The 15,495-nt window shown below is 36.7% G+C and overlaps 1 protein-coding gene across 2 annotated transcripts in view; it reads right to left on the bottom strand.

Moving 5' to 3' along the window:
* Window positions 1-479: 479 nt before the first annotated feature.
* LOC124788326 (nuclear hormone receptor HR96) overlaps window positions 480-15,495 on the bottom strand; it is a 124,497-nt gene continuing 109,481 nt past the window's right edge. For both annotated transcript variants that reach the window (XM_047255564.1, XM_047255563.1), the window contains exon 8: window positions 480-2,884. In XM_047255564.1, the coding sequence (XP_047111520.1) occupies window positions 2,684-2,884 (201 nt within the window). In that variant the 3' untranslated portion in view covers window positions 480-2,683. The remainder of the gene's footprint in view (window positions 2,885-15,495) is intronic.

The following is a 15,495-nucleotide window of genomic DNA, read 5'->3' as shown; positions in this document are numbered from 1 at the left end:
ACAAATATGTAACTGAGGCATGTTTAATTAACTCATAAACACAATCTGTGATGATAATGTGGACACACATGCCAGTCATAAAACTGTGAGGATAATCTTCATTTAACGTGATCACTTAACCACACAAACTTCAACAATCACACAATATACACTTCATTTATACCTCTTAGATTGTCGTCACCTATAAATCTCATGAATTTTTCTGTAGATATTGTACATGAAACTGTGATACATTAGAGCACCATCAGCACTGTAATGTGATACATTCCCATAGCGAAAAATTGAGAAAATATGAAAGAAAGAACTCAGAATGCTATCACTTTCTTTAGTTTTGTGAAATTGCACATTGTAGGTGCTACAAAACTTAACTAGGTAGTCAAAGAAATAATTAAGTGTGTTAACTATGAAAAATTATTTCTCAATTTGCTTCTCAAGGTCTGTGGGACGGTCTGACACATATAAAATGCACTACTTCAAGGTACGTTTAACTATTTTTTCTTTTTAATACAAAGCACAATATGATTCAATAAGAAATAATTGTACTTGCACTGTTGCAGGTTAAGAAGATTGTGGTGGAGGCACAATTGAAACTGAACCACCATAAATTGATGGGAGTCCATAATGTAGTTTAACAGATTAAAAACTGTAGCACTTGTACCTGACAGTAAAAATTTAAATCTTAAAAGGCTATAAAGGCACGGTACACAATGAACAAAATAATCTTTCAAAATATTTATCATTATCAAAATTGTGCCGTTGTGAAGTTCTTTGCAGTTTTCTAATACCTACGATAGAGATTATTTTCATAAAGAAACAGTAAGCGAGCAGCTAGGAAAGCAACTTCCATGATAATGGAAAAGCTAGAAAGTTTCAACTTATCAAGGAATTCCAAACAAAGAAGCTATAATTCACAATTAGAACAATGCGTTAGGGTTCACACTCTCACCTGTGGAAATCTTTCCACAATTCTGTTCACAAACTAGGTAAATCTATATATACATAGTAAATAACTTTTATAAAAATACCAGGTACAATGAATCAAGAACATTAGAAACACATTACTATTTCTATGTAGATATGTACACAGTCACATGATTGATACATTAGAAAAAACTAGATGGCACATACGGATCACTGATATCTTTCAAAAAGATAACTATCAAAAAGATAACTATCTATTAAATAACAAATATTCATAGCTACCTTTCTAGTAACTGTAAGATGATATACAAACATTGGCATTCTAAGAAAATATTTTGCAAAGCATTCTAAATATTGCTCTTCATATACAAGATCAATTTTTATTCCATAAAAATAGTGCACTCTATAATGTCAGATTTCATGTTTGGCATATGTATAGGCTCCAGGAGAAAAATGCTTTCTTCAAGCCTAAAACCCTTCCAATTATAAAAATGTGTACATTCTTAATGTTTTATCAAAATATGTTACACATCATTTTTAAAACAAGTTCTTAAAGTATGTTCTAATGTCAACACACAAAAAGCACACACATTCAGTTATAAAGTGTCAACCTTTCATTTGCAGGTATGTGGAACACCACATACACTGAACAGTTTGTAAAATACCTTTCTACAAAATTGCCAAACTTTATAAAAGAAAAGTATTCTTATACAGCTACGGAGTGAGTATGAATCTGTCCCCTTTAGCCAGAGTCCACAGAAACAGACACTGCAAACCCACAATTGACTCACAGTAATGTTCATGCTGCTCCACATCATGCTAAGATGCTAACACCACTGCCTGCAATGGCTTAACATCCGCAGTCAAGGAGTGTCGTCACTTGTCACTTTTACTCACAAAAGCTGTGTGCAATGTCCAATGCAGTAGGGTGATGTGGTTGAGAGAGAGAGAGAGAGAGAGAGAGAGAGAGAGAGAGAGAGAGAGAGAGAGAATCCACTGAAATTGTGGGGGATTGCAACTGACATGAAAATATGAAGGACAGGAGAGATCAATATCAATGACATCAGATGGATGAGGCAGGAATGTGTCACGGAACCATTATCAGGCTGTGGTCCTCACAAGAGTTTCATACACACAATGGATAGTGTAAATCGAACTTTGTTCTGAATTTAGCAATCCTTCAACAGAGTTTGGAGTCCAACAACATCGTCATGTGAGTTGGGCATAAACTTGTCAGGAAAAATCAATACTTTCGAAATGAAGTGATATAATCATTTATATAATTCACACTCTGTTTAGGATCTCTTGTGTTTAGTAATTAAAGCTCGAGTCTTGCCACTTAATCCAGAGTTCGCTAGGTGCTTGGAATGTGGCAAAATGTTCAAGACAGATTATAAATAAAATTTTCATACACACATAACAAAAACAAATACAAACAATATATAACAATTCCACAAAATTCTCTGTACACACATTTTCAAATGTTCAGCTCATACATTTCATTTCATGTGCTAAATCTTTTAATCTATCTTAAGTGAAAGCTAATCACTGAGTAACAATACATGTTTTGACTTCAATATATTAAAAATTGTACTGTATCCACAAAGGCAACATCTATTTATAATATAGGAACTACATAATATTATCATGTGATATTATGTCAATGACATTAGCCTGCAAAATAAAAAAGTGTACCATCTGAGTAGACTATTAGCAGTAGACTATTATCAATAACAAGAGGAATCTTCCCAGAAATTTGTATTCAGTGTGGTTTCAGATCAAATATCTCTATCAGCAGTGGCTCAACATCACGTGGATTTACATCCAAGTACACTCTAACTAATTCATCATTTAGTCTATGCAACTCAGCAATCTTTTGTATGAGCTTCAGAAATGTAGATCGGGCTTCACATCCTGGATACTGGCTCTCTAGATACCGCCGCAACAAGTAATAGTATGAATTCTGTAAATAAGAGAAAACAACAGAAATTTTCAACAAACAATATTTTCAAATGAAATAAACAAATACAAAGGAGTTAGTTTATAACCACATGTTCCATATAAGATTAATGCCACCTGAAAATTGGAATTATTAGAAGAAGGGCAATAGAACCATCTGTATTCAAAAATCTGATTCAGAATGATTAAAATAGGATTTCAGCCACAATTCTCTCACAATGGAATGGTCCAATTCAACATGTTGAAACCTGCCCTGACATTTTTCACACAGGAAGAATACACCGACAGAAATGCATTGTCAAAATTTTAGTTGCTAAGGTGCACTGCAAGTATTTAAACAATATTTTAATCACTGCAGTTGTGACAATCTGTGAAGTGTGTACTGCATGACAAAAACAAACATTTTCCTTACAAGACACCCCTAATAAAAGAAAAATTAATGCATTCAGGCACTTAACAGTAATTAACAGTTTTATTTAGATAGAAACAGGATGGATAAGAACTGGTCACAACCATTATTCTGCATTCTGTGCTGCATACCAGGAATACTTGCTCAAATCCACAACACATGATGATGCAAACTGACAATGCACAAATGACTGAAGTTTAACAACACCGTTACGCTGATAAACGTGAAATCGCAAAGAGCTATCGGACATTACACCATCCATCAATTTTCTGAAAACTGCTTTATACTGTCAATTTTATTTTTATTTTTATTTTTTTATTGGGGGGCAGAATCACATTATTAGTCCCACGTGGAACCCAAATTATATTGACTGTCCTTTCATCCTCCTAAAGAAAGACAGGTGGTGTTACGTTGAGGACAAGAGTCCAACAAAAGCAATAAATTACTTTCTGCAACTGGTAAGAAGATATTCTGGATGTGGTATTTGGTACTGAAGGTTATTCCATTCCATTTTTTCCAGATTTTGCTACATCAACTGCAAGAATTTTGTAATTAAACAGTGATTTTTGTAATGTTTTGCCCTAATTTGCCTTGAGGTTTCTGAAGACAGATATAACACTGTGGAAACAGTAATCCACTGATACTTCTCACTAGCACTGTTGTATATGAATGTTTCCTAGCATTCATTGACTGCACAAGCAACTTGTCTTTTCTTGCTCGAAATGATAAAGTGCAATTTGCATGCAATTATTGCATGAAATCTGACTGACTGTCTCTATTCACAGCATTTTAGGGAAGCTTTGAATTTGTCTTTAGTGCTACCTATCAGTGACATCTCCTGTACACATTTACTTGAAGTATACGTCACAGTTTTGCAATTTCCTTTTCCATATAGTTATCTGACTGCTTAATTAGGTCAAGGTAACCTGGGAATCAGTAATTTTCATCTCACAATTCAGAGGGCCCAATCTCATAGATTTCTCTCAGTAATGGTGCACTGACTCTCACAGTTTTCCAACAGTTTTTCCTTCACACTTTGGCACATATTTCATACTCCGTGTAAATCTTTCTTGCATTTATACAATTCACATTCAGATTTTACAAATAGAAACTAGCATCACAGACATTTTAAATTTAAGAATTTTCTCCCTCCTTTGTTTAGCCAAACATTCACAGCCTTTCTTTGTCACTGAAAGCTATTACCCTCCATGTCTTCTTCTGGCTTGGAAGGAACTGTATTTTAGGTCTGGACTTTAATTAGCACAGTAATCATTGTATCATCAGAGTTACTTCCTCTTTTTTCTAACGTTTCCACAATTTCTAACGAAATATTGACACCATTTGAATGAATGTCCAAGAAATTAACTAATAAATAACACTTATGCAGGACTTCAGGAGAAGTAGGTGATTTTGATTGTATACCACATTTTTCATAATTCATCTTCCCATGGTTAAAAACATCAACTGGATGTCATATTACTATGAAACTCTGGAACCTGCACCTAGACAGATGCTATTAGCATGAATTTATGAAGAAAACAAAGACAATTAATTTAGTTTCATCTCCACTGTTAACACTTAGCAATATTGCAAAGGCAACTGCTAATTATTACAGATATTACATGACTTGCAAATAATACCTGTGAATAATTATGTCACAGAAACAATCAACAAACACTAAAATTCACTTTACTAATTACGACTGCATTGTGCTGTGTGATCTATTTACAACTTCAGGGTGAATTTAGATGATTCCCTTGTCAGTCACGAGATTGCTGTCTGATACAACTGGGAGACTGGAATTCTTTAGCAGAGGAGGGAAGCTACAAAGAATTACTGACGAATTTCACCAAAGTGAAAGAAATAAGAATTCTGCAATAGGTTTTAAATGGTTGCAGTGAACATGGTTCTTCAAACTCAAGAAAATGTAAAATAAGACAGCATGTTCTTGCAGTGACATAAATTTATAAAATCTTCCTGGGCCTCCATCCACATCGTTGTTAAATTTCCACTTTATTCTGGCGAAACTATCAATAACAACAACAAAATTGGGAAACCCATTAAAGGTGGAAACAGCTAACATGACAGGACATTTACGGGTGACTGGGCCATAATGCTGCAATCACAAGTAATAGTGATCATTTACAATGCCAGTCACATAAGGCAAGGGTTACAGATATTCCTGACTTGAGTGTGTTGATTAATTTATCCATGATGTAATAGTGCTGAAAAATATTTATCAGGCAGTTCAGTATGATACTAACCAACCAACCAACCAACCAACCGAGAAAGTACTAAATGTAGCTCAGGAATTGAACTTAGAAAATACATTAGTCAGTCATCTGCAACAAAAAATCAAAATTGCACAGCAGTGAACTCAGTGAGAACCCACTAAGATTTGCTACCATCAGAATCCCGTGAAACTCTGTTAAGATATCTTGCAGCCTCAAAACTGTCAATATCAGTGGCCACCACCTTGCCACCAGGGACATATTATGGAAATTGTGAGCCCTCTCGACAGCAATCAACAGACACATTCCACAACTTTAACCATCAAGCAAACATCTGATATCATTCAGCAAGCCAAGCATTGAAATAAAATGCAAGTTTGTTTCCAAAGCAACATACAGACAAGTATCACACACAATCTCAATCTCAGTAGTGGCACAACTAGCACACAGGACATTTTATCAATCTTCAGATTTAAAATCCAAAATACAATATTTCTGATTTCAACAGCAACACCTTTCAAAACCTTTAGGCAGCTCATGCAGTGAATTTTCCAGACTTTTCACATGGGCCCTGGGATGTACTAACAAGACTGGCACCTGCATGTTTTTAAACCAACAGCAGTACCTAAATTTCACAAAGCCAAACAGATAACACATCTGCATCTATGAATACATCTACCTATATATTCTGAAAGCCAAAGCTACATCATATTCCACAACCATGTAATTGTGTGTGACAGAGGCTGTGCTTTCTGGTACGAACATTCCTCCTGTCCAGTTTCACTTGTTAATGGTGTGTAGAAAGAATAATTGTCAGTAAACCTATGTATTGACTCCAATTTCTTGAATTTTCTTGTTGGGGTCATTACGCAATATGTGGGAGGAAGTAATATGTTGTCCATCTCTTCCCAGAAAGTGCTTCCTCGAAATTTCAATGGCAAATCACTCCATGAAGCACACCATCTCTACTGTAACATTTGTCAATGGAGTTCACTGGGGATTTCAGTAATGCTCTTGTGCCATCTAGATGACCCCCCGATGAAACAAGTCTCTCTCTCTCTCTCTCTCTCTCTCTCTCTCTCTCTCTCTCTCTATATATATATATATATATATATATATATATATATATATATATATATATATCCCCCCTCCCACAACAGTCCTACCTTGTAAAGATCCCATTTTGATGTTCACCACTTGCGAATCTATCGAAAAGGCACATTATAAACCACTTCCTTTGTGGATGAATTACATTTCCTTAAGAGTCTTCCAATTAATCGCAGTCTGGCCTCTGTTTTTCATACTATTTGTTGTATGTGGTCCTTCCACTTAATGCTGCTCTGGATAGTTTCTCCTACATATTTGACAGTAAATACTGGTTCCAGAAGTTCCTCATCAATAATTCCTAAGTATGCACAATATCTTATATATATTTACTGTCAGGGTCAACTGGAAGAGCCTGCACCATCAATCCTCTGCAAGTCATTCTGTATATCAATACTGTCTTCTGGTGTTGCTATTTTGTTAAGACAACCGCATCATCTACAAACAGTCTTAAGAAGCATCCAACTATTTCTATTAGATCATTCATATACACAGTAACAATGAAGATTCTACCCTCTTCTTTGGGGTACTCCAGAAATTACCTTCACATCTGTCAGTTTTGAACTGTTAAGAGCAAAGTGTTGAGCTCTATCTGCAGTAACGTCTATAATTCAGTCGCAAATCTGGTCTGATACACAATACGCTCATATTTTTTCACTAAACGGCAGTGCAAGATGGTGTCAAATGCCTTCCTGAGGTCAAGTAACACGGCATCAATCTGATCACTGTTGTCTACAGCACTAAGGACCTCATGAAGGAACAGAGCAAGCCAAGTTTCACAAAATCTTTGTTTGCAGAATCCATGTTTGCTTTTATAGAGGAGACTTTTGTTCTTGTACATCATAATTCTTGAGCATAAAACATGTTCCTTGATTCTACAACAGACTGATGAGGCCTGTACTTGGGTTAACCTGTCCTGTGGCCCTTCTAGAAACAAGGGATGATTTGCACTTTTTCCACTTGCTGGATAGTCTTTGTTGCTCCAGTGATCTACAATAAACTGCTGTAGAAGGGGACCCAAGTTCTTTTGTACAATCTTTGTAAAATCTTATAGCTATTTCATCTAGTCCTGATGCCTTTCCACTACTACGGAAATGTAGTTGTTTTTCAGTTTCATGACGGTTATCTCAATACCTACCATTTTAACACTTGTAGGATGGTTGAAAGGTGGGACTGAGTTACAATCTTCCGCAGTGAAACAATTTTAGATGACCGAATACAGTATTTCAGCCTTCTCTCTGTTCTCTTCCATTTTTGTGTCAGAATGGTCTCCAAGTGAATGAAAAGATGATTTCGAATCACTTTTTGCTTTACAGTTTTTGCTCAAATCAGTTGGCAATATTTTACTTTCAAAGTCGCTTAATGCTTCTCTCATTGCTCTCTTACTGTTCACTTTCATTTCATTCAGCTTTTGCTTGTCAGCTAAGTTTTGACTTCTCCTGAATCTGAAATGAAGCTCTCGCCGTTTATGGAGCAGTTTTCTAACATCCCTACCAAATCACAGTAGGTCTTTCTCACCCTTTAAGACTTTGTTCAGAATATACTTATCTATAGGACGAGGAATTCTGCCTTATGCAAGGCACCTTTCCAATTTCATTTTACCCATTGAAAAGGTGTCTTGCATAAGGCGGAATTACTAGTCCTATTTTCATAGCCAGCATGGACAATAGGATCATACTTATCTAATACATACTGAATGATGCTTTTGACCTTTTTTTTCATTTGTGCTCATCATCATCATCATCATTGAATATTTGATGCTGACAACTCAGTCTGCAATTTGTATCCTGTCACTCTTGCGAAGCAAAAAATATCTTCCTACCTTTTTTAACATCCCTTGCAAAACCTGTAGTTTTAGTTGCTATCACAGCCTTATGATCACCGATACCTTCCTCTACATTAACTGATTCAATAAATTCAGCTCTGTTTGCTGCTAGGTGGTCCAAGATATTATCTTTACGAGTTGGCTCTGTATCTGCCCAAAGTTAATTTTCAAACGAGACATTCAGAATAATGTCACACGAATCCCCATCTCTGGCACCAGTTTTGAACGCATGACTCTCCCAATCTATTACTGACAAGTTGAAATCACACTCATGATAACAGCATGAACAGGAAAATTATAACAATATTCTGTAGGTTCCCCATGGGCCGCTCTACCACTACAGCTCCTGACCCAAGCGATCTAATTACCATTTTTGACCAATTTGATGCTTAACTTCTCCCTGATTAATTCAAATTCAGGATCTGTGATAATATTGCTAAATATTATCAAGTTCTTTATTGCAGCAAATTTGCCATCACCAATGGCAACTAGCCTATCCTTATGACAATTATTCCAAACTGAAAATTCGCTTTTCATTTCAACACACTTTCTTTCCCTGCTATCATCTCAGCATTATAACCTTCAAAAAGCAATATTAATTCTCGGACCTTCCCTCAGATACTCCTGCTATTTATTAATATCATACTAACCATTTCTACAGCCCATCTGCAAAGACAAGTATCACCTGAGAACACTGCGGCTGATGTAACTTTGATTTTGGCAGGTAATTCATCTCTCATCGTAAGTGGGGGGGGGGGGGGGGGGGGGGGGCGTTCTCTAACCTAAAACACCCATATGCAAGCCACATGTATCCTGCTATCCTAGTAGCTGCTTCCTGCATGTAGTGGACGGCTGACTTTTAAGGGGAACCCTAAAATTTTCCACCCGATAGCAGAGGTCAAGAAATTCCTATGTAATGCCATTGCAGAATCGCCTGAGCCTCTGGTTTAAACCATCCACTCTGGTCCAAACCAGATCACAATAAACCCTGAGTTTGATGCTACAAATAGACAGCTTAGCCTGCACCCAATGCTTGTTGCCTTCTCCAAATCAGCCATTCACTAAAATAAGCTGACAATGACATCAGAAGACAAGTGGCAGGCATCATTCATGCTGACATGTGCCATTATTTGCAGCGGTTGCACCCAGCTCTCTCAATAGCTGCAGGCAGAACAGCCTCCAGGTCATGGAGATGACCCCCAGAAATTACCGAGTGCACACTGGCATTCTCTCCTGCCCTGCATGCTATTTCCTTGGGATTCTATCACCCGCTTAACAATGTAACTCCCAATGGCTAACATACCCACCCTCTACATTTGTCCAGATTAGATAAGAGAATCAGCCACTGGCCCAACAGGAGAGGGCAACCTAGTCTCCCTGTGTCCACTCATTACAAGCACACTCCCTATCCATATCGTACTGTCTAAAAAATTATATACAATCTCAAAATATACAAACAAAGCAGTAAAGAGTAACTTTGAAATTACTGTCTGACCCTGCAAAAGAGTAAATTACCTGACTGGTGCTACCGAGGTTGAAATGTACACAAAATCTAATGAGGAGAATAAACACTAAACTCTGTTCTTCAGGGTTCTCACTATAGCCTGGAACCACAAGATCCGCAAACTCTTAAAACAGATAAAAATTTGTCTACTGAAAATGGATATATCAACAGTTAATTTTTACTAGACACTCTGCTTACCTGAAAACTACTGCAGGAACTAAATATATAAACTCCAGTGCACCAATCTAAACTATATGCTTTGTGCTAACATGAGATTTAAACATAGAGACATGACGTGGTGCTTCTGGCAGCACAAAATTGCACAAAGAATCAACTCACACAAAGATATACACCAATACAGAGCTTAACACCTCACTGATTGTGAGCTTAAGCACTCAAGCCCGCTCACATTCTTGCTCGCGAGCAAAGCAGTTGCGGCATGATGGGGAGCGAGGAAAACGTGCACAAATCACATGGTCATGACAACACAGCAGCAGCACCAGCTATGGAATAGACGAGGATCAGTTTTCACAGTGAAGCCATCTAATAAGGAATGGTGAGTTGGCATTGTGTAGCACCGACAATGTCTTCGCACGTCAGTCCCCTGTGTGAGGAGTCTTTATGATTTCCCACAAAAAGATGGGTTTGCAAAATTTTTAGTGGATCATAAGACGCTGTATACTTTCAGGACGTTCAATTTACAAAGGTGATACATACCTTGGCATGTCACAGAGTACAGAAACAGAAAATGTGAGGGAGCTGAACATGTGTAAGAGATATTGAAACTTAAAAGAAGGCCCTCTGAACAGAGAGAAGAAGAGGAAGAAACTTCAAGTCAGTGTGATGTTCCAATGAGCTACAAAACTGCACTACTTTTAGCAAAGTCCATGCACCCTTTCACAAATGATAATTTAATAAAAGAATACTTTGCTACTGCAGCTGAAAATTTATGTCCATTTTACGCAGAACAATTTCATGTGATGCCATTATTAAACATGACACTCATGCATCCCACACAGATTATGGCAGAAGTTGTTCAGTGCCCACTTCAAAAATATTTGTAAACGATTTTTTTCCATTATCTTTAGCACTCTATGAAAGTGTAGTTACCACAGACACATAGTTAACATGACACTCTTAGCTGTATTCAAGAAAGCATAGAACATGCAGCTTTGTTATGGAACTTATTAGTTTGATTTGTGTGTGTGTGTGTGTGTGTGTGTGTGTGTGTGTGTGTGTGTGTGCGCGCGCGTGCGCAGACACAATGCTAGTCTTGTTGGGGGGGGGAACAGGATCCCCAACGCAGCAGAATGGGAAAATGCAAAGGCTTCCAACAAACCATTTGCACTGGCCTGCAGCTTGAAGTAGTTGATCTGTAATATGACAAGGAATATAAATACAATCTATATTTCTTCAGCATTTCCTTCACAGGTCTTCACTTGGCTCCCCACCCCATTCGTTGTGGCAATGCAGAGGGCACAGTGCTCACTGCTCACAGGCCTGTGTGCACCATCTGCCCACAGAGCACAGTTTCTCTGAGGTCCTGCACTAAGATTTACGTAAAAACAAAAACCTAAGAGTGATTTGCTAAATGTTATCTAAACACTAAAATACACAGATATAGTTCACTTCTTACCAGAAGTACGTGCAAAAAAAAAAAAAAAAAAAAGAAAAAATCACAAACTAAACTAAACTGCTACTGTTGCTGCTACCACCACTCCAGGCACATCCACTTGTCTCAACGTCTCCTACTGGACTTACTGTCAGTGCCCTGTAGTCAATGGTCACTCTGCAGTGCATGGTTGAGGTTACTTGATACCTGTATTACATATTTCATGTCCTATTTTATTGGTGCAATGAGTGAGGAAAACCTGACAGTCTATTTGCCTCTGCACGCACCCTTGTCTACTTATTTTCTTCTCATTATCCCTACCTGATATATACAATGGTGGCAACATAAGTGCTGCACAGTCTATTTCAAACACAGGTTTAATAATTGCTTCTAACATTAATTAATTTCAAAGAAACTGGACACATTTCCTTTCACAATTCACAAATTTACTCTTGAGCCCAGACTAGGACTTAGATCAATATAACACAACAGGTATCATTGCAGAAGAGGGGCAAATCGAAAAATTTTAACTTTGCATTGGTGCCACACAGGAAAAATAATAAGTAATCTGTAAAATAATAAGTGGTGTTTCTAAGATCACCCAGTCATGATATAATGGTCACATTTTATATGGTCTCTGTATTTTCATGTGTTCCCATCAAAGATTAGTCCTTTGACAGAGCAATTCCAGACAGTTAAGCACATACTGACATCACTGTATTTATTATATGACACACAGTATTTTGACAAGATGGACAGTGATATGATGGGAACCTATTTAGTATATCCATAGGAAACCTTTATAAGAAGAAGATTAAACATGAAACCAGTATAGACTAATTATTTTTATTGTTATATCAATAACATCTTTGTTATCTCGCTCCATGTTTAAAAAAGTGGTTGAGACTTTGTACACCTGAGCCACATTCATGAATACTTGTTGAATTCACAACGGAGGGCTAGAGAGAACACATTCTTGTTCCTTGATGTCGTCAGCCACTTGAACATAACTGGTTGTCTCAGACACAGCATTTATAAGTAACTCCCTTCCCAATCACACAAAATATAATCTGCATGTTTTCTGCCATCAGTAACTGGTACAGAAAAGCACTGTTCTGAAGACACTAATGCACCACGAAAAAGCTGTCTCAAATATTAAAAATCTGTGACAAGAAATGAGGCTCCTTTCTGGTTTTCTGTTAGTGGTAGGCCTAAGCTTGACAATTCAAACCACTGATACAGTTTTGGCATGAATGATCCATTTACTTCACATAGCTAGAAGCCCAAGAAGATTTTATAAAGAGAACAGTGTTTGACAAAGAGCCAAACAGTTTCAGTAGACTTCCAGAAAGCCTTGAATAGTGTATAAAGGGGATCAACATGCATAATATCCTGAACTAAAACATTCACATGACCTTCAATAGCTACAAATCCAACATTTTAGAAATAAAAATGAAATATCAAGCAATCTTGGTTACAGTGAAGGGAAGTGTAGTAGGCAGTTGCACTATGTTGTCACTGTACTGCAACTTTTATGACATGAAGCAATAACTCAAGTGAAATTGTTGTAGAAAGTAAGGCATGATTACGCACAATAAATTTAGCAAAGAAAACAACAGGAGACTAGTCCAAGCAAAATAGAATTTTCTTCAACAAAACAACTCGCACAAAAATGAATAATTTTTCTTAAGCACTTAGTGTGGAAAACAATAACGCATAGGAAGTGTAACAAGCAGCATTGGAAGGACCATATGTGTGCTCAACAGTGAGGTTATCAGAGCTGCAGCATGGGATCTCCAGAGAAGCTTACTAGAAGGTGTTCCAGAAGTATAATGAGAATTAAGTTGACAGACAAAGTAGTAAATGTTGGGTTACTGGAAGGAGGAGGCAAAGAACGAAATCTTTGGAAGATCATAACAAGCCGGTTAAATTAAACACGACATCTGATAAGTCACCCATGAATATTTATTTTGGCACTGGGAAGAGGAGCAGAATGGTACATTTGTAGCAGCAGACAAAGATTAGAGTACGCTAAACAATTAATTGATGACTCTGGTCATACGATGAATGCCAAGTAAAAATATTACCAGAAGACAACATGACATTATGCTGAAGCAAGCTGAGATCCTTTTTACTTCCCCTCTTCTTTAGCCATCTGCATCCTTAAATTTGTTTTCTTTTTTTTCATTTTTAGCTAATTACCATTAACATATTTTCATAAAAGAGAAAGCTTGGCCCTCAGTTTTAAAGAATATAATACCAGATCTAATTTTGTGCTTAGTTTTATGTATGTAATTGATTTACTAATTTATTTTGACTATTCCTAGTTAGTATCTTTCGTTCTAGGATGAAATCAGTAATTGTTTTGTAACTTAAATTCTACTGTTGAATTATAAACAAATATAAATTCTGTACTATTTATAAACATTTGGAGGAAAAACTAATATCATTCTTTACGTATTTATTTGGCTCTATTCAAAAACATGTTAGTGAAGCCAGCTCTTAATTAATTCCAAGTAATTACTAGTTTTGTCCAAAGTATTGTTTGCGTATCTATATCTGTTTATTTCACCATTTATACAAATAATTCGGCCTAATTCTTGAAGCAGAAGAAACTGTTAAAAAGACAGAATTTTTCGATGTATTCAATTAATTTAATGAGTTAAGTTTTAATTGTGATTTCTGTAAATTATACATCAAACAATGTGTAGTTCCAGTGCCTATTATTGTGATGATATATAAGAGCTCAATTTTTGGTGCTGAGACAGTCAGTCCACAGCTGAGTTTCAGACGAGGACCCCGTCTTGGTTAGAACAACAACAATGCATCAACTTAACTGTCAAATAAGTGTAAGACAAATAGGCTGTGTGTTAAAACAATGATAGTGTCTGTTCAATATGTATCGTATTATTCTGCAAGAACTGTGAACTGTGTGGTTAGGTTTTTTCTGCTCGTGGATATTCCAACAGTAAACTATTGTATGCTGACGTTTGCTTGCAAAGGATGGGGAAGGGGGGGGGGGGGGGGTTGTGAACCTTGAAAGTAAAGAACTGTGAGACACAAATGTGTACCTGTCGGCTACATCATTTAAAGTAGTCAGTGCTGAACTTCCAACCCCAACCCCAACCCCCCCCCCCCCCCCCCATTTTTCAGCCAGTATAGCAATGCAATACGTCGACACCAAGGACAATCAATGAGGAAATAAAGCAGGCGAATGTCAAAACATGGAGGAGACCATCGAGCTGTAAAAAAAGTAAACCAACAGACTATTACACTATGTTTTGGCTTTCCAAATAACATTGTCCTTCAAAACCAGAGTGGAAAAGAGTTTATCACAAAAAAGTTAGGGAATGTAGTAAGGAAAGCTCTGGCAGAATGTAAATACTTTAACAGTCCTGGAATCCATTCATACATGGCTAGCAAAGTTTTTATTCTTTTCTGTATGCCTGCTGGCAATTCTGTGCTTCAACTATTCAGTGAGTAAATGGTAAAACAGAATAATTTGTCCAAAATAATGTACCAAAATGTACAAAGCATCCATAGAATAAAACAGGGGTCTCCTAATTATTAGACCACGAGGGTCACATATCAAGTTCTGAAACTCAGTGTGACCGGGTAAAACATTTTCTCAGAAGTTCAAGAAGATAATTATAATGAAATTTACTGTAATTAATGCAAACTCACTATTCAGTGAAAATCTCAAGTACACTTTATTACTCTTTAGTAAACTTAATGAGATATATGCAGTTTATCTTTTCAATCCAAAATTTTCTCACACTGTAGCTCTAACTCACTCTGTTGTGTAAATAAAATAGTTTTTAAATATTCAACGGTATTTAGATTCTGTAAATTTCAGCAATGAAAATGTTTGTTCACATTTTTAGGTCATGGAAAACCCAGGTAACAAACTTTGTGCAAAGTCTTTGATCT

Source organism: Schistocerca piceifrons, chromosome 3 (genome assembly GCF_021461385.2).
Source record: "Schistocerca piceifrons isolate TAMUIC-IGC-003096 chromosome 3, iqSchPice1.1, whole genome shotgun sequence".
In the NCBI taxonomy this organism is placed as follows: domain Eukaryota; kingdom Metazoa; phylum Arthropoda; class Insecta; order Orthoptera; family Acrididae; genus Schistocerca; species Schistocerca piceifrons.
This window is presented reverse-complemented; position numbering and strand designations above follow the sequence as displayed.